The sequence below is a fragment of the Amblyomma maculatum genome, chromosome 2, assembly GCF_055883805.1.
Source record: "Amblyomma maculatum isolate TAMU_Amacu chromosome 2, ASM5588380v1, whole genome shotgun sequence".
Lineage (NCBI taxonomy): Eukaryota > Metazoa > Arthropoda > Arachnida > Ixodida > Ixodidae > Amblyomma > Amblyomma maculatum.
In genome coordinates this window covers 98126732-98154637 of record NC_139345.1, presented here as the reverse complement: position 1 = coordinate 98154637, position 27906 = coordinate 98126732, and the positions used below count along the sequence as shown (strand labels likewise).

General features: G+C 46.7%; 1 protein-coding gene and 1 pseudogene across 1 annotated transcript; both read right to left on the bottom strand.

Annotated features, from left to right (window-relative positions):
- Positions 1 to 722: 722 nt before the first annotated feature.
- LOC146199350 (uncharacterized) lies at positions 723 to 15893 on the bottom strand. Its single transcript, XM_084592758.1, has 4 exons — positions 15845 to 15893; positions 7650 to 7817; positions 6468 to 6825; positions 723 to 1280 (listed from the first exon to the last, which is right to left on the bottom strand). The coding sequence occupies exons 1-4, from the start codon at positions 15873 to 15875 to the stop codon at positions 929 to 931; spliced, it is 909 nt and encodes a 302-aa protein (XP_084448884.1). The 5' UTR covers positions 15876 to 15893; the 3' UTR covers positions 723 to 928.
- LOC146199351 (uncharacterized) lies at positions 12660 to 15365 on the bottom strand (annotated as a pseudogene).
- Positions 15894 to 27906: the final 12013 nt, after the last annotated feature.

Genomic DNA, 27906 nt, shown 5'->3' with positions numbered 1-27906 from the left:
CAATCATTTGAAGGCCTGTGATGTTTTCGTTTAAAGCTAATATCTTTGCCGCACTGGAATATTTAATTTCAGTACAATCGCATTGTTTGCATAGAAAGTCATTCGGTTTTCTGTCGGCGCTGCAAAAAAACAGAGAATGTCATTCGCAAATGGTTGCATCACGACCAGCGAAAAAACAATACTACAGTTAAGGAACTATACAATATAAAATAGTATAATAGAATAATTCAGTTGTCAGTTATGTTTGACAACCTAGCTCAATGATCCCTCGTATTATTGTAGGAAGTTTATCTAGATAGAGCAGGAAGCGAATATCGACCCCGTGAGTGAAATAACAAAAAAAGAAATGAAGTGGAGCGTCGTACTTGAGAGCTTCAGAAAGAGAAACAATAAGACATGGGGAGCGAGTAGAGTGGGCCAGTGAATACATTTGTGTTAAAGACATCCTAGCCGAAATCAAGAAGGAAAAACATGCGTTTTGGCCATGTTATGAGAACGCGAGATAACAGATGTTTTCTAGGTGTGACAGAGCGGGTGCCATTGACAGCAAGTTTCAGTAGTGGCAGAAAACCAGGCTATAGAATTAAAACTGCAAGGATCAGATGCATGGTTCCTGCTAGCACATGACAGGGTTAATTATAAACCATACGGAGATGTATTTGTGGCCTGTGTTTTCAGGTTTATGGTTGGGATATACCGCTTTACGGGCTCCCTACGTCCCCTACCCGGCACTGCAGTTGGTCCTGTCTTCTTCCTTTGTGCCTTGTCTCAGTGCTGGTTTCCCCCGTCAGAATTTTCCCGTAAAGACTACACACAGCAGTCAGGAAGCAAGCTTTTTTATTTTTTCCAAGCGGCGACGGAAGGCTGCGGCTTCCAGTTGACACAAGCGGCATCTTTCCTCGGGCATCGAGCGAGCTGTGTTGGTGCCTCAGTAGAAGACGTAGACGCGCGACATGTCGTTGTCGACGCCCCGGCGGCGCAGCAGCTTCATCTCGTGGATGGACTTGAGATTGAACTTTTTGAAGAAGCTGTGTGACTCATAGCTCTGAATACAGCCGATGGCCCATACGCCATGCGTGGACACCGAAGGGAAGTCCCGGAACAGCCGGCCCAGAAGCAACTCGGCGATGTCGATCGAGTCTGCGCTCAAGTGACGCACGATGGCGGCGCCATGGAGGCCCTCGCTGATGAAGCCGTAGCCGCCAATTTGGTTGTCGTCACGCAGGGCGATGCGCAGCATCGTGTTCTTTTCCTTCAGCATGCGGTCCATGAGCGCTGTCCTGCGCAGTGGCCAAAACAGGGTTCATGATATGCTGAATCATGATGCGCGGTTACACACACAGGAGGAACAAATAGCATTAATCACCGATTTTGTTTAGCCTACAAATCTTCGCATAGACGCCGTAGAGTGCAACTCAAGAATGCGTGACCGATTTAGGTATTTAGATTACCACGAAACGGAAAGAACGTGCTTCAGTGGCACATAGGTGTCCATGACGTCGGGTTCAATACCCATGTCAAGCCTATTTTCTTTTTCAGCGCAGTTAATTTGCTTTACATTCATGCATGCCATAACGCGTGAGTAATACTGCAACCTTATGATAACAATTTATCTGTTGCTTTAATCAGTTCCGATTTCGTGCGACGTTATCACCCTCGATCGCGACCATCACGATTTTCTAGACACGCCAACAACTATGGCGCTGATTTTTTTTTTCGCTCAAGGAGGCCTCTGACGCTATCGCATTAACCCCCACCCCATACCATGGTATTACGAAACAAGGGTGATGGCTGCAGTGTTCAGTTAGCTCCCTTCTCCCTTAGGGAACCAAACGGGAGGTGCGCAAAGGACACTACAGTACCGCGAGGGGGTCGCGGAAGGGGAATTTTGTAGCGAAAGCGACACTATGCTAGCAGAAGTGCATTTCGCTTAGCCGGGCAAAGGCCAGTACTTTGCGTCGTTATGATGGCAACCAGCTGCGCCATTACACAGGTGTTCCGCCGCAGCGCTCGCAATCGAGAGGAGAAGTATCGGCATCCGTGCAGATGAGAGCTACAGAGCCAGTAGTAGGCCTGTGCATTTTCTTTTCCTCCTTCCTACAGAGCAATTTGCTTCCCCTGATGGGGCTGGGACCGGTAGGTCACCGCCGCTTGCGGCGGGGGCTAGCCTGCCACAGAATATTTATCTGTTGTAGGCCGCCATTGCACCCGCCACCGTTTCGGTGGTAGACGACGGCTGTTGTTGCGGCGCGCGTCTTTCTCTCCCTCTTCCTTTTCTTTCTTCTCTATTTTCTCTTCTGTTGCACTAGGCAGCGAAGGTGACTCAGCTACAGATCCAGTAGCAGGCCCGTGCATTTTCTTTTCCTTCTCAACTTCTTCCTACAGCAACAACAACAACTGCGGCGTGGTGACGAGAAGAGTAGTTTCTACATTGCGCATGCGAGCGCCGCCATGGAGAGTTGACCGAGTGGAGCATGAAAGTGTCTGCCGGCATTGCATGCGTTGGCCATGAAAGTGGATTCTGTAATAATCATGACAATTGGTTCACAGGAAGGGAAAGACACCGTATCTGTCACACTTGTTTCTGCGGGCACCTAACAGCGCACCGTAAGGGAAGGGAAGAAGGTGGGAGCTGAAGTGTAAATAGAGAAAGAGGAGCCGTGTTGGAGGACTTCAGAGTAGTTTAGACCTCCTGGCAATCTTAAAGTGCACTGACATCGCACAGCACACGGACGCCTCCGTATCGCTTCTATCAAAACGCAGCCACCACAGGTCGGGTATGAACCGGAGTACTCCGGCACAGTAGTCGGGCATTTTAACCACTGCGCCACCGCAACGGGGTAAAGTGGATGCTGCCTAGAAGGCCGGTGAAGCTTTGGCTTTTGCGTTCAACGGAACGCTGGTTGTGTTCGATGCAATGCTCGGTCACCCGCAGGCAAAGCTTTCGCTCCACATTCGGTTTAGGAGCGTTGAACCCCTCTAATTTTTGTTTGTTTCATTTCATTTTGATTACTATATTATTTTTATGATTGGCTAATTTCTATGCCCCATCATCGCTATCCCGCGTTTTGGCAGTCGGAGTGATGAATCATAAGGCAGAAATAGAAAGCAAGAAGAGGGCATTGCTCTACAATATAAAATTACTCAGAGGAAACATAAAAATCGTTTGTTATCAATGGCAAGGAAATGAATAAGGAATTAAGTGCTCTGTTTTCGGTGTTCTCAAGCCAATTACTTGGTCACGTCTACGGTGACAAGTTCCTTTATCAAACATTTATAAAATGAGAGGGGGGGGGGGGTGGAGGTGCTGCATTTATTGCAATCACCAGAACATTGTAAACAGCAGAAAACGTTCCAGGTAATCCAACACTTCATTTGAGAATAAGTTACACGTGTGCCAATCCTGGTTGATTGATTGATTGAATGTCCTTTATTGAATGAGAAGGCTCATGGCCATGGATGGGGATAAAGGGGAGTAGACATAATCTTTATTGTTTAGGTCGTCACTCGAATCACATTGCTCTAACCAGGCCACTATGCAAGCCATACTTGGCAAATATCATCTGTGTGTTAGCATCAGTTTCTAGAAGAAAACGGTAGTTCAGGCGGTAGGGTTCGATCTCGGGGCGTCCAGTAGAAAAAGCAGGCCAATCCCAAAGTAAATGAGATATGCCGCCGCAGGTTAGAGTCGTACAGTGGGGGCACGTAATCATTTTCTCCGTATACTGACGCCAGCGGGCCATAATACGTGGCGTGCAAGCCGCATGGGCGATGAGCTTATTCAAAAATACTTCTTGACTTCGGGTGAGGTGGGTTCTCGTAAAAGGTGGGTCTGGTGTGGCCACCTGCATGCGATGCTGACTGAGGCTACGAAGACTGGTCCGAGTATAGTGCATAAGGGCAAGAGAAGGGGTGAGTCGCCCGCCCAAGGTCGAATAAGGATGAAGCAAGGGGGGTGGGGAAGTAAATGTGGACATCCCACCTGCCAAGGCAGCCGCGGCGTGTGCCGCCGCATTGCCCCCTGATTCGTCCGAGTGACCTGGGGTCCAGTGAATAGCGACAGTTCTGGTCGCGAGTTGGTGGCGTTTAAGGAGGCGCTGTATAGCCGTAGCTGTTGCATCTTGTGAACCCGGAGTAGCGATTTCCTTGTAAGCTTCAAATGAATCAGTAAGAATACGTATTAACCCAGTTCCGGTGCAAGGCACTCCTGACCAGGCTCTCCAAATCGCGAGGAGTTCAGCGTGAAGAGGGATACCTTGAGGTAGATGGCAGGCATAAGCGCCTGAAAGGGAAGGGTTGTCATCGCATACCCAGGCCATAGATGCGAATTCGCTTGTAATCGATGCATCGGTGTATATGTCAGTCGTATCAGGGATTCGCTCTTGTCGGTGATGGGCAGCGAGGAGCTCCCGGGGAATGACAAAATCGCGGTTTATAGGACGGCGATGGACGCGTGTGACTATTGGCATCTCCCAAGGGGGAAGTGATGCATATAGGGCTGGTGTTTTGTCGTTACGCTGTTCATCCCAGGCCAGCAGGCGTCGCCCCTGGACAGTGTTCTCTAGACGTATTCGATGACGCGTCTGTGACTCGGTAACGATGGTAGTGAGCGGTGGAAGAGCGGCCAAAACGCTCAAGTTCGCCTATAGGAGTGTGCTTAGGTAGACCGGTAATAGTGCGTAGTGTTGCGCGATGAAGGCGTTCGACCTTAGCGAAGTCAGTCTTCGACAGTTGGAGGACGGGTGTGCCATAGAGGATTTTTCCGACCGCCGTTGCTCTGGCCATCGCACGGCAGGCATGCTGCCGCGCACCGCCGTGCCGGTTGGACAGAGTGTGTAGCAGTGCTGGCCAAAGGCGTTGTAACTGATGAACCCATTTCTGGGGGCTGTGGCAGCTTGATATGGGCAGGCCAAGAATGCGGATTTGCCCATTTGAGGAGGTGATGGTGTTGCCTCCGATGTGAAGATGGATCTGCATACTGGGGTTGGTTTTATGTTTTCCGTCGATACTAATCAATTCTGTTTTATGTGGTGCGAGTTCGTGGTTTTCATGAAAATCATATGTTGCGTCGGAAAAGGTTCAGATCATTGGCGACAGTGTACGCCATTAGTAAGGGCCTTTTTTTGCGCAGTGGTTAGGGCGCTCGACTACTGTGCCCAAGGACGCGGGATCGAATCCCGGCCTCGGCGGCCGCTTTTCGATGGAAGTGAAAAGCTAGGCGCCCGTGTTCTGTGCGATGTCAGTGCACGTTAAAGAACCCCAGGTGGTCGAAATTTCCGGAGGCCTCCACTACGGCGTCTCTCATAGCCTGAGTCGCTTTGGGACGTTAAACCCCACAAACCAAACCAAACTTTTTCTTTATTACATAAAGACCGATTGAATGTTTCCTGGCACGAGAGGAAAGCGTTGCGCTGCTCTGGACACTGCATGCTGCATCACGTCCTTATAACATTTAGGGGACCTCAAGGCTCGTACTGGTACAATTAGGCGATTTCAGTATGGCAATGTGCAACACCATGAAGCGACTGAAGGCCGTGTTTCACTGGCACCGCCCTAGCTGGGCCAATGATTTTGCTAAATTTTGTTCTGGCTGCTTTTTGTATGGCGTGTTGCACTGTCATCGTGATCACAACATTAGATCATTTGGCACACTGAATTAGAATAGAATAAGGTCAAATGAAAAGAATCGAATCAGTATTCTACAGGTATCAGATGCAGAAACATGATCATGAACTGAAGGAGCTTGCTAGCTGCAGTGAATACCAGTAGCGTTGCAGGCGAACGACTAGGCGAAATTTAGAGATTAGCATGTTGTCACGCCCCTGCGTCATTCCTATCAACTGTCGTAAGGCTATATTTAAAAACAGATGTGGAAAAGAATTAAAAGGTGCAGGGCTGACATAGTTATCTATGCTCGTGGACGAAAGCTCAGTCTCAACCCCTGAAACTAGCCTAGGTGTCTTGCCTGCGATTACAAGATTTTGATTCGGAGTTTCCAAACTGGTACGGTAAGGAACCTGAAGTGTTACTGGGTTGCTGTTTCTATGCGAATGACATCGAAATACTATATAATACTAAAGAACACCCACACGAAGACAAGTCTACTTGTTGAAACGTTACGTTGGCTCACTTTGCAAACTGAGGCTAATACTGCGACCTTATGATCACAATGTATCTGTTGCTTTAATCATTTCCGATTTAGTGGGACGTTATGACCCTCGGTCGCGACCATCATGATTTTATCGACACGCCAACAACTATGGCGCTGATTGTTTTTGATTTGTTTTGGCCAAGGGGGTCTCTGAAGCTATGACATTAACCCCCCCCCCCCTCCCCCCTTTTGTCTCAGCGCTCTTCCACAAAGGACTGGAAGTGGGTCTTTGCAAATATATAGTCGAATATCAATGTGCTGAGCAATCCGACAGGTAGTATTGCTTTGCTGTGAGCAGTAGCTTAGAGAAGCCCACCTGTTGAAGCCGACGATGTCGGTGTCATATTCGAACAGGAGCTCGCGAACGCCGCGCTCGCTCTCCATGACGCGCACGCCCGGCAGCGAGGTGATAACGCCCGTGAGGCGTGGTACCGCAGGCCCCAGGATCTGGAAGAGGCGCGAGCTGACGTTGAACTGATACTTGTTGAGGTAGATGTGCTCGTGCTCGGGAATGCACAGTGTGTACGCGTTGTTGTCGCCAATGTGCTCCATGGCGCGGTCTGCCAGCTGTGTACCCAACCCTTGGTTGCGGTACTGCTGCAGCAGGCCGTGCAGCCACAGTTTGGCCATGCCCTCGCCCACGAACGGTGCGCAGCACGAACCGATCACCTCGCCTGCACGGCGTCGGCAGAAAGGCGAATGTGAGTGGCCTTGGGTCTTTTGCAGAAGCATTGTCGAGCAGTGAACTAAGCACAGATAATGGTTGTAAACAGGCCCTAGACATGACTGAAATTGCACAAGGTTCAGGTGAATAATACACACTTTGAGACACAACCGAGGGTATGCGTGAGTAACCGCGATGCGCGTTCTGTCTAGGGCGTTTATAGTTTGAGGTTTTTATTCCAAGCCTAAAGCGGATTTTCCTTAGTTACAACAAGACGAAGAAAACTATAGGAAATTTTTTGTTGTCACAATACATTTTTTGTTCGTTTTTCAGCCCTAAAACTGTTTTGAGAAGAAATGTCTGTAACGATTACAGAATTGTGTGTGGTTACCGCGGAAAAGTACTACAGAACTGCAAGCTACACAAAATCACTACAGAAAAGACTTCATATCTACGAAAAAGCATCAGACAACTGAAAGCTTGGCGTTAAGGGAAAGGTATACGGAACATTTTGTCTTATATTTCGCATGTTGATGTCACTTCTTCTATCTGGGAACATACCTCCTTTACGGAGGTTCCAGGTGCTGTACTTCTCGCCAGAGAAGTTCTGCGTTTCTCCCGGTATTGATCGATTCCATGATAGCTTTCTTGAGAGCGGCATGTATCGGCCATAGGGAGAGATTAGCGTAGCCACCCCACTGATTGAGAACGTACAACCTTCAGGTTTAAATGATGCACAGTTTTAGCACATAATGAATGAATAAACGAAGAAAATTACAAGACCAGGGCTTGAAGGCTGCTTTTATAAATAAGTGCGAACAGCCTTTCTCTCACCGTCTTCGGCAACAGCCGCTATGACGCCGGCACGGTCGCACTTCCAGATGGAGTCGATGAGGTCAGCACTGACCATGAAGCCGATGGACTTCCACAGCTTCACCAGCAAGGGGAGCTCTTCGTACTGCAGCTCCCGGATGGTGTACTTGCGGTCCTGCAGAGGCATCGCTGCACGCAAACACCACATTTTTCGCACATATTCAGCAACCATATTCTTGGAGGTTCGCTAGCAAGAAAAACGCAGCTGCCTCACGCTGTGTGTGGCTTTCAAGTGATGTCATGATATGACGCATGATTTGGTTTGGTTTGTGGGGTTTAACTACGTCCCAAAGCAACTCAGGCTATGAGAGACGCCGTAGTGGAGGACTACGAAAATTTCGACCACCTGGGGTTCTTTAACGTGCACTTACATCACACAGCACACGGGCGCCTTGCTTTTTGGCTCCTTCGAAAAGCTGCCGCCGAGGCCGGGATTCGATCCCACGTCTTTGGGGACAGTAGTCGAGCGCCGCAACCACTGCGCCACCCCGGCGGGGTTGACATGACACATGGTGGCAAATCACGCATACAGCTCCCACAGCGCCCACTGGGACATGTGACGATGCAAGCATTACACGCCACAAGTTTCACCGTGAACATAGATTACTGGAAGTTTGGTTAATTGGGTAAAGTACCAAGGGTTTTTGCACGGGGAATGGCCATTCATCCCAGAAATCTTTGCTGATGTAATATGTGCTACAACCACTGTAAAGTACCTAGGTGTCCCTCTGGAATTCTACCGTGATACCCTAATGACAAACGCAGGTCTAGGAAAAAAAGGAAAAAGCTGATAAATGAACACCTGCGCATCTGTCCATATTTGCCAGAGCAACAGTCTGTAACATATGTTTTTTAAGCAAGCTTTGGTACTCGCTGCAAGTGCTTCACTGCTCGCGGAAAACGTGCAGAAGCTCCTTCACGTCTTTGCAGTCTTTAATTCAGCCTCCAATGGGAGCGGTCCAGTCGGACGAGTTTGTTCAGGCACGTGAAGGCGAGGGGGGAGGGGGAGGGGCTTGCGCACTTGTTCGTGCGTCAGATGGTAAATAGGTTCATGTTTCTCCGTAACGTTAAAGATTCTTTTTTTTTTTTTCCAAAGGCGGCTGAGATTGCGCAATAGTTTGAAAATCATTACATACGGAAATAAAAATTGGATGGTGGTAACTCAAACACTAATTAATTATCCCAAATTTGGTACGACAGGTTTCAAAATTGGTTATAAACTAATCAAGGAGTGTTTCGGAGCCTTCAGTCAGCCTTGTAGGTGACGTTATCGCATTTTGGGCAGAGTGAGTGTTCAAGAGAGATTCAAACATCATCTTCGTGCGAGTTTCGAGAAGAAAATTAAGATTAGCTTGCCTCCGCCCTGCAAGTTCTATATTGCGCAATAAAGAAGGTGCAGGCAATACACAGAATATTGGCAACTTTCGTATGGTGCTCTCAGTGGGATCCCATGCACCTGTTCCTTCCAATAGGGTTTGGCGGATGAGGTTTTTGTTCGTACAACATCTAGTGTCGCTTTTTTTTTATTTTTCAAATTGGCGAGCCATCCATTTTTAGTATCTGTGCTTATTAGACTTCTTAGTTCTCACTTGCTTTATCTAATCGCACCGACCGAACAGGTGCACGAATTTCCTCACATCGCGTGTTTCTTCACATTACCTGCATTGCCTATCCAGAAGGCATATTTGACTGAAGTTCTTACTGAGTCTTTGTTCCGCGTTCCTTCGTATTGGCAACCAGGAGTTTCTTGACACTAGCCTTCTAAGCGTATGCGATAGTGTGGATCGGCAGCCGGCGGCCCTCGCAGAAACGCACGCGGCGTATGTCTGCTTCCGAGTCTATAGCGACTTACTGTTTAGCGTGTTCCAGTATTGCAGAATAAAAAATCCGGAGATTTCGAGAATTCAGGAAAACAAAAACAAAAGATGCGCGGTTTATAGTCATGTCCGGCTCAGCTTGTTATGACCCTGACAGATTCTAAATCCGCCCTTCAAAGATTAGAGTGCGGGTTCCCTATTGACGTTAAAAAAAAAAAAAAAAAAAAAAAAACTAGCGCATATAACACAGACACAGACATAGGAGAAGACAGGACGAGCGCTAATAATAATGATGACACACCAACTAGCCCAGCTTTCGGCCTTTACTCCCTATTGACGACTTGTCCCTTAGCTGTGTGTGCTTGGTGCATACTCTCGGAACACCAATCAAGAAAAGTTCCTCAAGACACCAAATGCTCTTAAGAGAAACAGTCACCTGACATTTCAATTCCTTTTGGAGTTCCCCCTACAAGGCATACATGACCAAAGGACTGAAAGATCCCAAGCGACTTGCTATATATCGCATTCGCACGGGCTGAACTCGTAATTCCTACATAGGTGTACCAGATGGGTCTGGCAACGCCTCCGCTGTGTTTCACATGTGCTGTGTGCGGGCATATAGAACATTACATTATGTAATGGACTCGAATCTGGCATATAGATAGTGACAGAAGTAGGGACTGTTACCTATTATATGTGATTATGTATGACTGACTTGTGAACACTACTTATAAAGCGTCGCTAATATGGAGCAATTGACGGCAGAACCAGCAAGACTATAATCCCAACTGTAGTTAGCAACAACCTCAACCTCAATTTCAGGGCCTCCGCACTACCACTAAGGTAAGATGTGCGTGCTATGAATAGGTGATGCGGATCGAATATTCTAGTCCTTACAGATGAGATAAAAATCATTTGCGCCACTCGAGTATTATTTATATTCCCAGATACTTAGATGCCTCCTATTTGAACCAGCTCCACGTCGCCTTCGTGCATGACCCAGTAAAAAAACAAATCCGTGCTAAAGGTTGGTGAGAGTGATATAAACACTTTGCCTCAAGAGCATAGACGTTTAGAAAAAGCTTGGTACCAACACATGAGTGATTGGAATTGAACAGCGTGCCGCAATGAAGCGGGAGATGAATGCGAACACTAAAGTACATAAAAGATATATAAAAAAAAACAAATTCAGAAAAAAATCAAGTTTTTTTAGTGTGCTGATAGCTGCCTCCAATTTTGAACTGCTCAACGACTGTAGTGTCAAAGTTGAGCACTGAGCGTCTCTTGCTTTATTTTTTTTTATTTCAACGCCGCTTCGCACCATCTCACATTCGCTTCTTCGAAGCTGCGCTGCCGCTGTGCTGTGTCCGACGATGGCGTGATGCGCAAACGTTTTGGGGCCATGTCGGATACAAGTCCACTACAAGTACAAAAATACCAATGGCCACCTTCGCAATTTCGTCTCATGGGGCTGAGAAGGCTTCCGCATTATAACGCTACAAAAGGAGACAAGATATTCCCAACGCACTGTTGTAGCCGCGGCGAGCGAAGCAGAGGCAGAGCGACTAAGCAACATGTTTATTCGGCATGCTGGGCCGTACAGATTGAGAGACCCGCACGAGCGATCTGGACGCTGACTTCTTCACAAGTGCCACGCTCCCCCTCTCGGCGTTGCCATTCACACACGTCACAGCATCACGTGACACTACATACCAATCGCGCACAATGCGATCACATGATACTTCATTCCCTTTTCCCCCTAACTGTTTTACACCAGCTCTATGGGGTATAACGATCAGGAGGCTTCCGAGAACGAGCACTGCGCCGAAGAGGTGGCGAGTCCGGAGGTGGCGCATGCTCCCGGAGCGGTGGTGCAGGCAGCGTGGACCTTGCAGGCGAACTGGCGTTCTGTCCCCGCAACGTAGATGCTTGGGCAGGCTGTGGTGCTGAGGAATCCTGTGGCTCAGACGTATCTAAGGAAGGGGTCTTAGTAGACGACTCTTCCGTTACAGAATCAGGCATTGAACTAGGCACAGAAGGATACACAGTTGGCCCGGATTCAACACTTTGAAACGAACACGGACGTAGGTTGTCAGCATGCACAAACCTCTGTTCCTGCCCTATTCTAACATTGTAGGTGGATGCACTGCACCGCTGTTCTATAACGCCTCGCAACCACTTCGATTCCCCAGGACGTAGTCCTTGGACGAGCCCATGGTCGCCTTCCTCAAATGATCTCCATGACCGCCCTCTCTCGTTAGCCTTCTCTTTCGTCTGGTAGAACCTGTCGTCCATACGTTTTTCCAAGTTCGGTTGGAGAAAGGTCAGGCGTGTGCGCGGCTTCCATGACAGAAACAATTCCGCGGGTGTCAGCCCCGTGGTTGCGGTTGGTGTGTTTCGGTACGTGAACAGAAATTGGTCAACCCGATGTTGCAAGGTTTTCTTGATCCCTGTTCTTCTCTCGTCGAGAACCTGTCGCAAAAGGTCCCGCTTAATGGTCTGTACGTACCGCTCTGCGCTTCCATTTGATGCGGGGTGGTACGGTGGCGTCCTGGTATGCCGCACCCCATTCCTGCGGAGAAAGTCTGCGAAATTCTTGGCACAGAACTGTGGACCATTGTCCGTAACTACTTCTTCTGGCAGGCCGTAGGACGCAAAGACACTCCGCAGCTTTTCAATGGTCTTCTCGGTAGAGGTGGATGGCATGACGAACACTTCTGTCCACTTGGAATGCACATCCACTAGGACTAGGAGCCACTGGTTATCGGTAAAAGCAAAGTCCAGATGGATTCTTTGCCATCTGCGAGTTGGCCAACCCCAAGTTATCAGTGGAATACGTGGCGGAGCATTTTGTGTTAACTGACACGTGTCACAGCTTTTCACAATCTGCTCAATGTCCTCCGTGAGCTGAGGCCACCACACAAAGCTACGGGCGAGCATTTTCATGCGCGTCATCCCGGGGTGTCCTTCGTGCAAAAGATGCAACACCTGTTTGCGCAACCCACGAGGTATAATCACTCGATTTCCCCATGTAACACGCTGCTGATCTACAGATAGCTCATGTCAACGAAATAAATAAGGCATTAACTCATCATCTTTAACATGCGGCGGCCAACCACTCATAGTATAACACAGCACTTTCGACAATACTCTGTCAGTTCGAGTGCACTTCTGAATGTCAACAGCAGACAATGGCATTTCATCAACAACTGAAAAGAAATGTGCATAATCCGAGACATCATTGCGATTTGCAAGTGGTAACCTTGAAAAACCGTCAGCATTTCCAACCTCTCGACCTTTGCGGTAAACCCAACGATAATCGTACACTGCAAGCAGTAAAGCCCAGCGCTGCATGCGGGCTGCTGTCATCACTGGTACGGGCTTACCATGAGCGAGCAAGCCTACCAATGGCTGATGGTCGGAGTAAATCTCAAAGCAATGCCCGAACAGATATTTGTGGAACTTTTTCAGCCCAAAAACAACAGCCAAGGCTTCTTTTTCGATGTGAGCATACCCCTGCTCTGCTTTACTTAACGTTCTGGAAACATAGGCAATTGGCCTTTCGTCGCTTCCAATCTTATGAAAAAGAATGGCTCCTACGCCGTAAACCGAAGCGTCGCACACTAGTCCTATCGGCTTTTTCTGGTCGTAGTATGTCAGCACATTGCTTTGTGTCAACCAGCTCTTACTTTCTTGAAACGCTTGCTCAGCTTCCTGTGACCACTGAAATCCCTTTTCTTTTTTTAGAGCATTATACAGAGGCTTAAGCTTAGCTGACATGTTCGGTACAAACTTCCCGTAGAAGTTAATCAAGCCCAGGTAAGCTCGCAACTGTGCCGCATCTTTTGGACTTGGTGCCTCTTTTATCGCTTTCACCTTTTCATCTGATGGCCGAACGCCCTTGTCGTCCAGAATGTGGCCTAGGTAAGAGACAGATGTCTGAAAGAATTTACACTTTTCCTTTTGCAATCGCATGCCTCTTTCTAGAAAACGTGCCAACACCCTTTCCACTCGATGAAAACATTCGTCAAATGTTGAACCTGCGATAAGCACATCATCCAAGTAGCAGCTTACCCGCTCAAGCCCTTTTAACACATCATCCATGACAGACTGGAAAACAGCAGGTGCACTTGTGATGCCATAGGGCAAGCGCGTGTACTTGAAAAGCCCCAGGTGTGTATTGACAACCACCATGCAGTTCCAGCTGTTGGTACGCTGTCGACAAATCAAGCACTGTGAAATACTTGCATCCTGACAACTTTGCAAACAAATCTTCCATCACGGGAAGTGGATAATGGTCAGTTCGCAGGCACGAATTCAATGTAACCTTGAAGTCCCCACACACTCTGACTTTGTTGTTCGCCTTAGGCACAACAACTAGGGGCGTCGCCCAGTCGCTTTTCTGTACAGGGACTAACACTCCCCTGTTCACAAGAGACTGCAATTCAAGTGACACGGTTTCCCTCAAAGAAAATGGCACCTGTCGCGCTTTGCAAAATACGGGGTTGCTCCCCTCCTTCAAAACCAGCCTGGCTGGACTACCTTTGATCAGCCCCAGAGTGGGCTCGAACACCTTTGCGTACTTCTCAAGTAGCGCCGCAACTTTGTCTAAACACACGCCATGCACACTTGACCAGTCTAGCTTAAGAGCCTCCAGCCAGTCACGCCCTAGCAACGCAATGTCGCTATTGTTGTCGGTTTTAACGACAATGAGCGGAAGTTGCTTGTACTGACCATTATGTTCGACTGGAACCATCAACTTCCCTGTGACTGTTAGCGGCGACCCACCGTATGTCCTCAGCTTTATGTGGCAAGGCTCTTTAGGTAGACTGGGCCACAATTTCCTGTATAGCGTTTCTGGCACAATGGAAACAGACGCACCCGTGTCTATTTGCATGTTAACATCCTTCTTGGCTACCTTGAGACAGATTTCATAACGCCCTGGGCGTTCTGCACAAGAATAGACATTGTACAACAACACTTGGTCACAATCCGCGTCCTCCACAACTACCAAATTAGCCGCGTCTCTAGACTTGAACTTGCACATTTTCGCCAAGTGTCCGTAACGCTTGCATGCACGACAACGATACTTGCGAAATTTGCAGTTCGATGCTTCGTGCGCTGAGCCACACCGAAAACAGACCGGTGATTCAGACACTCGGTCCCTTGCTAGTCCTGCACCGGTTGAACGCTGCTGCTGGCGTTTCCCACCGCCTGGCTTATGACGTACGGCGTCGACTGTACCTTGCGTCCCGCTCGGTTGAAATTCCCGACTTTCCTTCCGCGCTAGCTCGATGCTTTTCGCAACGTCGCAGGCGTCCGAAAACGTCAACTTGCTTCTCTTCAGCAACTCTGCTTGCGTTGCGCTGTCGCAGAGGCCCACTACAAAGCGGTCTCGAAGAGCCTCATCGAGGAATTCCCCGAATTCGCATGAAGCTGCCAAACGCCTCAACTCCACTGCATATGCTGCTATGGACTCTCCCTGATGCTGCTACCGCCGATTAAACTTGAATCGTTCTGCAATGACCATGGGCTTTGGGGTGAAGTGACTTCCCAGCACTTCTACGAGTTCCGCATAAGTCTTGTCCTCTGGCGTTTTAGGCTCTAGCAAAGTCTTCAGCGTCTTGTAAGCCCTCTTGCCTATTGCCGTAATAAACATCGAGACCTTGAGGTCGTCGCTCACCTGGGAGGCCTTCAGGAAGTGCTCGAACCTTTCCACGTAGGACCCAAAATCCTCGTCTCCGTCCTCGACGAACTGGTCGAAACTTCCAAGCGTTGCCATCCCTGTGCCTCGCCCAAACGCTCTCCACGAACGCCGGTGCTTCCACGCACGCCGCGATGAGTTTCACGCAGTACAGCAGGATCACGAGCGCCGCGATGCGTTTTACGTAGTCCAGCGGGATCACGAACGCCGCGATGCGTTTTACGTAGTCCAGCGGGATCCCATCCTCGTCGCCAATTATGTTGTAGCCGCGGCGAGCGAAGCAGAGGCAGAGCGACTAAGCAACATGTTTATTCGGCATGCTGGGCCGTACAGATTGAGAGACCCGCACGAGCGATCTGGACGCTGACTTCTTCACAAGTGCCACGCTCCCCCTCTCGGCGTTGCCATTCACACACGTCACAGCATCACGTGACACTACATACCAATCGCGCACAATGCGATCACATGATACTTCACGCACCAAGAGGTACAACCGAAACCAAGACCCTGCAGCATTGCGACAGCTTCGGCGAAGGACGCCGAAGCGCACTTCAAGGCGCCACGGTGGGGCATGATAATTGTCTAAGCATAAACAACAACAAAAATTGAGCTCCATCTACTGCAGAGTTACTCACCGTTCCTTATAATTACCGATTCTTCAGCCATCGTGTTCCTGCGCTCCTTGGGCTCGCTTCGAATGGTACTGGGCACGCGCTGTGGCGACAGCTGAGCACGATCACTTCTTCTTAATCCGATCCTCTGGTCTTACAGGCACGGGGTAGGTAATGAGAAGATGGTAACTGGAACGAATAAACTAGCATATTTTTTCAAGATAACTCGTTTGTGCACTATACCACCAAATTATGCAAAAAAAAAAAAAAAAGTAGCGAAGGTACACCCTGGCAGTGCAGAGCTCCCGCTTCCTTATTTTCAGCCAGTGCACAAAAGGCGTGATACAAACAAAGTGGACACGAAAGCGCTCGTTTGCCTCTCTATCTGAATTTTTAGCGTTTCATTCCCTTCATTTTTTTTTTCAAATTTTATTTCCGCAGTGGATGTTTCTCGACCTCGATCCCTGACATGTGAAAACTATTTCACGAAGCATTTTTAACCTACAATAATTCCTCAATTAAAAGTTCTATGCAGAAAAATCAAAGCCAGAACAAATAGTTTACTGCTTGAGTGTGCACCGAATCTTGAACATTTCCCCATTACTAGTACGTGACACTTGCTTTAAGGCAATGACAAAAACAACAGCTGTTTTTGTTTCTTTGCATCGAAACTTCCACGCTGAAATGTATGCCGTTCAATTCATTCCCGTGTGGTGAATTTGCTTCACATCCCGCCGCTGTGGCTTAGTGTTTAAGGCGCTCGACTACTAAGCCTAAGGACGCGGGATCGAATCCATCCCGGCTGCGTTGGTCGTTTTTCGATGGAGGCGAAAAGCAGAGCACTCGTGCACTGTGCGATGTCAGTGCACGTTAAAGAACTTCAGGTGGTCGAAATTTCTGGAGTCCTCCCCTACGGTGTCGCTCATAGCCTAAGTCTCTTTCGCACGTTAAACCCCATAGTGTAAGCGGTTTGATAAGACCTCAGCAGCAATATACGCATGGTCCTCTACACTTCATTTCTTATTCCTCCGTTTTGTACTGATTGAAGTTTTTGACGTCTACTAACTTGCATAGAATGCCACTTTGGTTCCGTTAGAGCATGATTTGTTCGAATCACCTTTGCCGAATACCGTCCGCAGCGTTTCCTTGACACCAAATAACCTTTATTGTACGAGACATTTTAAAAATAGTGTTGTGATGAGTGACTACAGCTGTTTGGAAAGCATACAAATGTGGTTGCGCGAAGTCACTGCATCAGACAAGATCGACGACTCCAAAGGAAGAGTGCATGCACGCGCCGCATCAGCGGCTGCACAAGCAGGTGCGCATTCTTGCCATTTTTCGGAACATTGGCGTTCGCGACGGTGATATGTGCAGACGGCATGAAATATTTACTCATTCATATGTATGGCAACGATTACGCTAGTAATTTTATTCTGGAAAGGACGATATATCCGCCACCAGACAAGGAGCTCGACAAAAGGCCGAAGGTAAAATGGCGTCAGCTCCAGGCACAAGCCTTCTTTCTCTCCTCGGATAGCCGGATACGATCACATTGTATGGAGCTGCAAAAGGCGCTTCCCCTGACACACCTACAACCGGTCTCTTCTTGATAGGGGTGGGAGGCTGCCCAGCTCAGAAACGTTGACGCAACTCCGGGCCACTGACTAGTTGGCTCACAATGTTGCTGATAGCCGTGGACTGGAAGCCATCTAGTATAGCACTCAAATAGGGCTCAATGCGGGGAATAAACACTTTTCAATCCAAAAATCTTATTCACATGCAAATGTAACAGACAAGACAGATAGATAGATGGATTTATTGAAAGGAAAGACAGAAAAGTTGGCCAGAATGATTACATCTGGCCTGCTACACGGCACTGGCGAAGGGGAAGGGGAGAAGAAAGAGGATCATGATGGATGACGATGTAGGAGAAGGCATAAGAAAAAATAAACAGGCACGGCAGTTTGCTTTACAAGCGGGAATCGAGCCCGGTGGCCCACAAAAAACGGTAAAGAGCCCGCACTGACTGGACACCTTTCCCCTTGGCCTGCCAAGCGCCCAGCAGCAGTTCCCCCGGCAGAGGCCTCTTGTCCAAACGCTTCAAGGAAACCGCTAGCACATTTCTCTCACGCGCATATAATGGGCACACAAACAATATATGGTCCACAGTATCGGGGATGCCACAAGTTGAATGCAAGTACTTGCACGTGAATGCCACGCTTAAACGCAGTTTATGTAACAAGCATGCTGATGGTGCGAAATTTCACGCGGAGCATAAAATGGCAATGCTAGATCGAGTCTTCTTAGACGAACGTATCGGCCGTCTGGCTGGGCCCAGTAAGCTGCCGTAGCCTTCTTCATATAGCTCATTTTTAGAAGACACGTCATGTCCGCTCTTGACAAAGTCACAGCTGTTTGGAGGCCATTGCTGAGGGCACGTTTTGCTTCAACATCTGTCTGTTTTTCCATTAAGCCTGCAGTGGGCAGGGATCCATTGAGACATTATCCTATGGCCTTGCAGTCGGTCAGATGTAAGGAGCTCCATGACGTTTAGGGCGAGAGTCTGGTAATCGCTCATACCGGGCGTGATAACAGTGCGTGGGACTAAAACAACATCGGTGACATCGAAGCCACATATTCCTGTTGGATCGTCATCCCGTCTCGCGATAGAGGTTATCTTGATGTCTGCTCGTGGCGTGTCGCGTTATACCGTGCTTGGCTGCGCATGCGCCGGCAGTTCACGAAGGTAGTACTTCACGAAGGTATTCACGAAGGTATCCCTTGCTGGAGTATACGAATCTAGTGAGAGCATAGAAGTAACACTTCGCAGTTTAGGTGAAAAAGAGGTACCTACCTTCAGCCGCAGTTTTCTCTATTTCGACAACATGACTCTATTGCACCAGCAAACGCGTTTATAAGTGATGTCAAGGTTACACAGTACATTCCGCGATGCTTGCCCGCAATACCTTTCTGATGAATATTAGCTTGGGAGTGGCCGCCTACACACTCTCGGATCCACGAGCCACGCAGGTGTGATAAAAAAAAAAAAATCTATATTTAAGGGTTGGACAGAGAGGATTACTTGTGTTTAAGGGGAACAAGGCCAGCTTAGCTAAAGCGTATGACATACAAGATATGGGGCTCGAAATACAAATTTTAAAGCATTCTGCCCCAGGGAACCTAAGTAACGGTTTGGGGAAACGCTTCTGCCCTTTGGATGACAGCCGTCCGCCCAAGCCTCGATCCTCCGCCGTGCTAGGAAGACGCTAAGACCACTAAGGTATCGCTGCAGTCTATGTTGAGAGCGTTAGCGCATAGTAGGCTGAAACATAGAAAATATATAGCTGAATGGCGAGGAAGAAGAGGTAAGGTTCAATAACGTTGTGATCTAGTAGGTTATGGTACGCTGCGATGTAGAATAGCATGTTGTAGTGCGAAGATGAAAGAAGAAAGCTTCCAATGAGTACAGAAAATGAAAAACTAGAAGTAGAAGAAAAAAATTGGAGTCCGAAGAATAACAACACAGACAATAATATCAGAGGGGAACAAGCGAAAACGAAATTTTGAGGAAAAAATGACGAAACTAAACTATGGAAACAATTTGCAGAAAACAACTCCAACTGTGAAGCCTTTCGTGGCCAGATTAGTAAACGCAACAGTCATGGCAAGATGCAGGTACTTCCAAAAGGCAGATTATTGAAGCCTTGAGGATGACGTCGGTTCAGGAGGCAGACATCGAATGCGGTGAAGATGCTGAACTGTGTTGGACAAACTGGTTCAAATGAAAGTCAATTGGACACAGTTATGTCAAGTGGCACGGCAACCACATTATTTTAACTGTTCGAATGCTTTCTGTACTTATACCAAATCAGGCAATAAAGAAAAAAAAAAGAAGCGGTGGCGCCCCTACTGAAACAATTGTATGAGGCAATAACCTCATATTTTCTCACCCAATCTCACACAATTCACATAAGAAATCACATACAAGTCATATATAATTGCATAAGGTCTCATAGTTTCTTGTACATTATATAAACTATGTAGGATATTTTATGATAATGATGTGCACTGTATGAGAGTCTATGCGATTAGACGAGATTTTTATGAGGTTATTGCCCAGTAGGTAGAGCATCCGCCTCGCATTCGGGAGGTACCAAGTTCGTACCTTCGAGTTACCGGGTACCCACTGGTTTTTCAATTAATACAAAATTCTCCTCGTCCTGGTGCTCAGCTCTTCTTAAGTGGAGCTCTTGGTAAAAGGGTCATCAACCAACGTTGCTATGGAGGGTCAGTAATTATTTCCGCCATTCGACAACCATACGCCCACCTAGTGTGACAGCTAGAGGCCCCTATGTGGCAATTTGTTTTTTATTTTATTTATAAGCACGGTGGTTGGCTTTCACTTGGCAGCACCTCGTATTTGAGGTTGCCGATGCGATGAATAACCGTGTACTCTCCGAAGTATCGCTTTATCGACGATGTACCGCAGTGCATACTTAAACCTTATGACCAGGTCGAAAATCAACGTCACATATCTCCGAAGATTGTAGCGATGAGCCTCGATACGCTGTTGGTGTTGTATGTGGAGTAGTGCCAGTAGGCGGACAAACCAAGAAAACTTCTCACAGTCTTTTTGTCCGATAGCGGTGTAAAGAACGCTACAGCCGCTGTTTTATCAGGATATGGCTTCACGCCTGAGAGGCTGACGATATTCCCAAGAAACGTTAACTAGCTGTACACGAACCGACATATTGAAGGCTTGAGTGGGAGGCCAGCGTTCCATATAGCCTGTAGAATCGCTTGGCACACAAGATGGTTGAAAAAGCTGCTTGAAAAGATATCATCATTTATATGCACAAGACACGTCTGCCACTTCAGTCCGACGAGCACAGCGTTCAAGACTTTTTGAAATGTTGCAACTGCAGTACATAAGCCAAATGGCATCACCGTAAACTCATAGAGGTCATTCGGTGTTATAAACGCTATTTTCTCCCTTTTTAGCTAATCCTCTTCAATATGCCAATATCACCTCCTCATATCCATCGATGAAAAATAGCGGGCGTGACGGAGCCGGTCGAGAGTGTCTTCGGTTCGGGGCTGTGGGCATACACCCGTGTTTGACACTTTATTTAGTAGCAGCCGGTAATCGACGCAGAACTGAAGCGAGCCGTATTTTTTATTGAACAACCCCGCATGTGCAGCCTACATGCTGTTGGAAGGCTGCAGGTGACGTTCTCGTTGAACATTTCACGCAGGTTTCATTTTTCTACTAGGAAACCCAGTAGGGCAGTAGCGGATAGGGTGTGTTGCGCCGTCGACAATAAATGTGTTTGTGGAATGTCATTATTTCGAATTATTTCTCTGACTCACTCTGCACGCTTCCTATCTCTTAACGTTACACCTACCATTTTCCGCTCCATAACTCTCAGCGTTGTCCTCAACTCAAGCAGAACCCTTTCCATAACTTCCACGTTTTACCCCCTAGGTGAGGGCAGGCAATATGCAACTCTTATATACTTTCCTCTTGAGCGATACGGTAAGCTGGTAGTTATAATCGGCGAGTACTTGAAAATGCCATCCGTTCCAACCTTATTTTATTAGTTATTTCCCTTCAACTTTTCCGATCTGCGGTTACTATCTTTCCTTTAGTTAAACATAGTTGCCTACCACTTCCAGTGCTTCGTTACCTATTTTAAACTGCTGTTCTTTCCTGAAGCCGTTGAACATTGCATGTCCTCTGCTATTATTTGTTAGGCCTATTTTTCTACTTTTCCTATCTAGGTCTTTAATCATTCTTTGTTGTTCATACCCTGAGTTACTTAGCAAGGCAATGTCATCAGCGAATCGCAGATCACGGAGATATTCTCAATGAACCCTCATTACTAACTGCTCCCATTCCAAGTCTCTGAATGCTTCCTCTAAGCATGCTGTGAATAGTACTGGGGAGATCGTGCCTCCTTGCCTAACATCTTTTTTTATAGAAATTTTATTACTTTCTTTATGCAGAGCTATGACTGCTGTGCAGCCGCTATAGATATTTTTCTGTACTTTCCCATACGGCTCATATACACCCACTTCTCTCATTTTATATAATACTGCGTCTCACTGCCTGGTAACAGAGATCATTGAACCTCAACAAGGTTGACGACTGGGCACGTTGGTATGGGTTCATATTTAACCAGCCAAAAGACGAGACACAGCAAAGAGGAGGACAGGACAAGGCTGGACTATCAACTGAATGTTTATGATCGGAAGAAAACAACGAAGACTCCTTCCGAAAAGCTCGCGCACAACCCAACCGGTGGAATGCAAGACATTAGGAAGAAGATGAAGACAAAAATTCAAAGCCTGTTGCACACAGCCCTCTCCCTAATGCCCAGCATTGGGTGATGCAGAAGCGGAATCAAATGATCGACAACGAAACTAACTTCAAAATTGCCCATAGCTCTCGATGAGCCTGCTATCGAACGCACAGAGCGGCGCTTTATCTGGTCACGCCATCTGCAGTGATCTCGAGAAAACGTGAAGTCGAAGCTAGCAAATACCGGCAGTTGAGCAGAGCGAAGCGGGGCACGAAGACACAGCAGGGCTCACACCGATCTCGCGCAGGGTTGTGGTGAGGCGGAACGTCTCGGAACGGATCAATACATACTACGGCTCCGTTTCTCTCAGTGACTGTTAGATGGCGATAGTTGTACGTTTAGCGCACAGAACGCTAAACAATACTGGCGCAGCTAAGGGGTTTATGTAGAACTTCTATATAACCTCCTTGGGCGCACAGACAGGCAGTAGAGGGAAAGCTATTCGAAACTTCGAAAAAAATTACGTGTGTGGAAACACAGCGCAAAATAAATTCAGCGAAAGGGCCGCCAAATACAGGTTTGCGGCGACCCTATCTCCAGGTTGCGGTGTGAAATTATCGATGAATTGTATGCATTATACAAGCCAGCCACTTATGCCGACGGACTGGGTAACCACAATTCCGAAATCGCTGCATTGTGCAGCTCTAGAACGTAGAGGTGTCTGGATCTCTACGTGAGCCGCACCAGATCGCTGTCAAAATAAATTTCCTATTCAGAAAGGTCGGTTTGTTCAGTTCATTTCATTTCGTTTATTTCACGTACTGAAAGCACATGAGGGGGCGAGAGAAAAAAGCTGCCTTGTCGACAGCTTGACAAGCTCGAGCCCCCTAATGCATAAGGGCAAGGGCAGACAGTAAAAGCGTTTCGTGAAACAAAATAGAAAATAAAAACACAGATGTGAAAAACACAGCTACAAATAGAAATAATACAGATTAACAGCAGTTACATGCAAATTTTACACTGGGAAGAAGCAGCTAGATCCTGTAATGAAGTGTTGCAAAGAAAAAAAAAATACAGAGCATTTATATACAGAGCATATAGAATAAAAATCTACATATAGCAGGATGAAAACACGACAATTCAAATCAACTATACAACAGTGCGTATGCATGACTGTTTTTTCTGAAAGGTGCGAAACCTTGGGTGCAGCCTTTCATTGCTGCAGGCAAACCACTGCGAAGTTTTTGTAGAACTGACTGCGCTGGTTTGCTTTCGTGTTTTCTCAACCGTTTTAGCGGTGAAACACTGAATTTCTCTACAGACAGCATATTTTCCTCATGTCTCCCTCATTTTAGCAGCGCGAAGTGGTGGCATGAGAAACGAAGGACTATAGCTGTGGTTGATATAAATCTGCCTTTCCATAAACGCGCTTCGGCGTCTAGAATTATAAAACTGCGTTCTGACGCTATCTGTGAGGATCAATCTGCGTCGTCATTGAACCACATCACGTTTTGCGTAACAAGCAGCTTTCATAAAGTTTTTATTGAAAACTAAGTGCGGTGCGGGGGGCAGCAAAATGAAGTAAACGATTGTTCATAGCCTGGAACTCGCCCAAGGTTGTTTGCGTTCTTACTTATTTATTCAGGCAAATTGATAATCGCAGATCTATTCGCAGTCTGTGTTCGATGACTATGTGTTGAATATTTTGTGATTGCAGTCAGCTTGAAAAGAGCAGACAGCGATAGGAAGATAGAGTGGGTAGTTTTACTTCTTTTTGCTGTTTCTAAACAAGTCTTGATTCAAATCGACGTAAGCTGCAGAGGAAGGGTTATGGGACGATTGTCGATAAATCAAGACAAATATCAATTACAAGTTTATCCTCTACTTTTGAGGCACAGTGGTATGTACTCTGTCGTTTTGACCTATGGCTACTATGCTGAGCGAGAAACTTTCATCTGCTCGAGCGCACTGAAATGTTAGTTGCCTAGATTATATTTGTCGAGGGCAACCATCAAAACGTAAAGACGGCTGGAGACACTACGGTAAGCTCTAGGATAAATTCTGTTGAACTTGCCAATAACAGCGCGCCAAAAAAAAAAAAAAAAAAAAGACTAAACCGCGTGATTACACACTATTATCCATTATTGAATTATATAGTGATTACAAGGTACGCTGACAATTACCGAGAAGGCAGCAGTAGTTCTGAGTGAAATGGTTGGCTCAAGTTACCGTAGTTACGGTCGCTTTTCTTCAAGGGCTGTTCTTTTTTTTTTTTTTTTTATCTATGACGTACTCCGAAGCGCGTCGTCTGCTTACCTGGGAGAACAACTGAATGCACTGGACCAGCGAGAAGGCACGGAAAATGGAACGTAGCAGCAGAACCCTTTCGACCTCCTTTTGTTTTCTTACCTTCACGTTGCGGAATTCTGACGAGTCAAAACCGGAGAGGTCATTTTACAACGCATGAGTAAACGATTTCTATCGCGCACTACTACGCTGAACCTGTTTCGGAGGTTTCCCGCTGAGGCCGATAGGTGCCGAGGAGTAATCTGGAGCTGCGAAAAGTATTTAGGCGTAGGAGCAGTAGTAGTGTTTGTAATAGCTAGTACACTATAATACGATCGTCTAAATTTGCTGCGGACGAAATAATAATGCGAACGAATATCTTATCTTATCGGGAGCGTCTTCAGAACGTGTCACTAGAGCATGCTAACAAAGCGGGTCTTCAGATCGTGTCTTCATTGTCTCAGTACAACCAGAAAAGAACACAGGGACGTGCCAAACATTCGTTTTCACATAGCCTTAAAACGTCTTTAATGCAGGCAATTTATTAAACAGGCTCAGCCATTCGGGTGGCTCGGAAACGCTCTCTCTGCAAACGTCCTGCACTTACGTAACTCTGCGGATGAAATTTTCATGTGTGAAGGAAACATTTTCATCGACGTGAGTGACCTGCATACTTGTCCTAAGAAAGCTGCACATTCTCTGAACTATTATCTTGTCCTATGGTATCCCACGATCATTTTTAACGACTTCCTGCGAATGTATCCACAATTCCGTTTGCCGAGCGTAAATATACTGTACGTGGTTTAGGGGAATAAAATATAAAAACATAAAAAAGGCAATAAAATAAAAAAAAAGAAAGTTAAATAAAAAGGTTTAAATGACGACGCATCCAGTGTCACAACAACAGCAACAACGCTCACGCTTTCGCATTTCTCCTGCGCAAGTTCTGCATTGCTCTCAAATGTTTGTTTAGATGCCCGATATGCAAAAAAGCTGAGCTGAAATTGGTTGAACTTCACAATACAGAGTTCAAGGATTGACTTTACCTTGCGAGCTGGTACTATTTAGTTAGAGGAAAGGGTGGTTAATAGCTCTATTGTTTAATGACTTAAGCATTAGTTGTGATATTTGAGAAGCATAATCCTACAAGTATAATACGTTTTTCCCCTGTACCTGAAATTCGGGAAGTTACTGCGGTAGCACTTGTGCCAAATAACTTTTGAATTCACAAGCAGGATCGCTAAATTTCCTCTCCGCTACTAGCCTTGCATCGCAGTACCTTGGCTTTTGCAACAACAGCCGAGATTGCTTTAAGTCTGTTTACGTTCCCCAAGTTTAATTTATATGGCACTTGCAGCTTCAACCTCTGGTTATGTTTTCAGTGGTGTCAGATTCCACCTATTCGAAAGCCATTGTGGCACACAACTGCGCACAGTATTTAAGGACCCATTGACTCACTGCGGAATGCATATGACACCATTGTATATGACTTCTGGAATGCGACACGGCATGTAGTTCCGTGGTTGTGTGAGACGGTGGCGTTGCAATAAATAGAATCCGGACACTCTAGAGAGATACAAGTCAGCTATTGATGTAGGCACCTGACGGGTGCCGCAGGCGGGCTAGAAATGCAATCGCGTGCTGAGTCATTCCGCGAAAACTTCATGAGGGGTATTTAAAGAAGTAACATTTTCTAGAGGCGCATCTATACACGAATGCAGCCAACCGCCACAGACACCGAGGAAAACAGTGATTTTAAAACATTTTGTTCTATGTGGGATAATACTGTAATCAAGGAGGTAGTCGATTATAAAGTAGGAGAAGAAACAATTACAGGCAGCTGGTGAAATCCGAACTCGGAACATTCGAATTGGGCGTCCGGTGCTTTAGGGCTACCCTGACAACATGACCACAACCGGCACACTCCCAGAGCACTGGAGCCTTCATGAAAACAAGAGCATAAGATTCTGCGGAGGAATAGTAACTTCGCATAACAAACATATCTTTGGAAATAAAATCTAGATAATTATCACTGGCAAGCAAACTCTCCTCAGCTTTGATTGGTCTATAAACATCTAGAGGCGCCTTATCAGAGAGTTAAAATAATATACGCAGCTTGAACTCCGCATTTTAACAAACGCAGATGGATTAAGGATATTGACATCATAGCATTTAGCTGCAGTCAGAGATTGTATTTTCTTAAGAGACGCTTTTTCCGCTCTACCTACACTCTTTCTCCCATATAAAAGCCGTATCATGCAGCACACAATTTACCGAATGGCCGCTAATTTTGCCCTTGGCCACTTATTCCTCAGATATAATGATGGAATCGCTCAGATTAGTAAAGGCCATTCTCAAAGACAATGACAAGCGCTGTGTCGCGGCCAGTTCACTATTGGAAGGCTCATGCCTCACGCTTTAGGCGTGGTTTACGAAATCAGTTAGATTTTAGCGTCTGAGCTTCCCAAGGTGACCTGCTACTGGTAGCCAGTAGTTTCAGAAAAAAAAATAAAAAAGTATAAAAAGTACAAAAAAAAATGGTAGGTTTTTTAGCGGAGGTACACAGGATACGAGCGAAAGTTTCTGCGCACAGTAAATGGAGCGGGCGAGGTGCGACGCACAACGTTCGGCATTCACTTCCCATGACGAATTCCTGGATTCGGAACCACTGCATGAAGACGGCTTTCTTTCTCCCTGGGCGCCGCTCGCACACGCAAGGAATACACTGTGCCACGGTGGAGCCACGAGACCGCTGACAATTTTCTTGGTCGGGGTGGGGCGGCTGGGTGAGTGTTTTCACTCCAACAAACCTATTGAATAAAGTCTTTGGAGGTATGATTAGTGAAAACATCTGCATTTTTAAATTGTTTTCTCCACCTATTCTAGTTGATCTTAGATCACGATTCTCTTTAACGGGGTTCATTAGAACAATACGTTACACTGTCGGAGGTATAAAAAACGGAGCAGCTCAATATTACTACAACTGCGCACGAACATCTTTGTCAGACTTTGTTGTAGAAATATTTTATAGCCAATATTGCCAATAAATGCGTGTTTTTTTTTTCGTGTTAATTTGCACTGAATAAACAACTGAAGTGAAGTAATCCAACCATGCTAAATGAATGATTTTTTTCTCTTCTGGTTGTTATAAAAAGCTAAAATTCTTATAAATACCCACAACTATGCTAATTTGTTCGGAGAAACAACTGTTGGAGAAAGATGTGTTCTTCGCTTCAGCTTGTATGCTCCTGCAGGAATTTTCTACCTTTGTGCACAGTCAATAAGATTTTTCGAACTCAATAAAATGTTCATTTCAACGAATGAATAAGGGACGAAACAAGTAAGAATGCAGAAGTGAGAGGCAGAGCTGCTTCGAAACAAAAAGAAACATGAAAAACTATGCACATGCTAACCGCGCACGCGTGGCGACTCTTGCGCGCCAAATTTATTCCGTCCATGCAGCTCGCACGGGGGGACTGTCAGTCTAGACGGCGA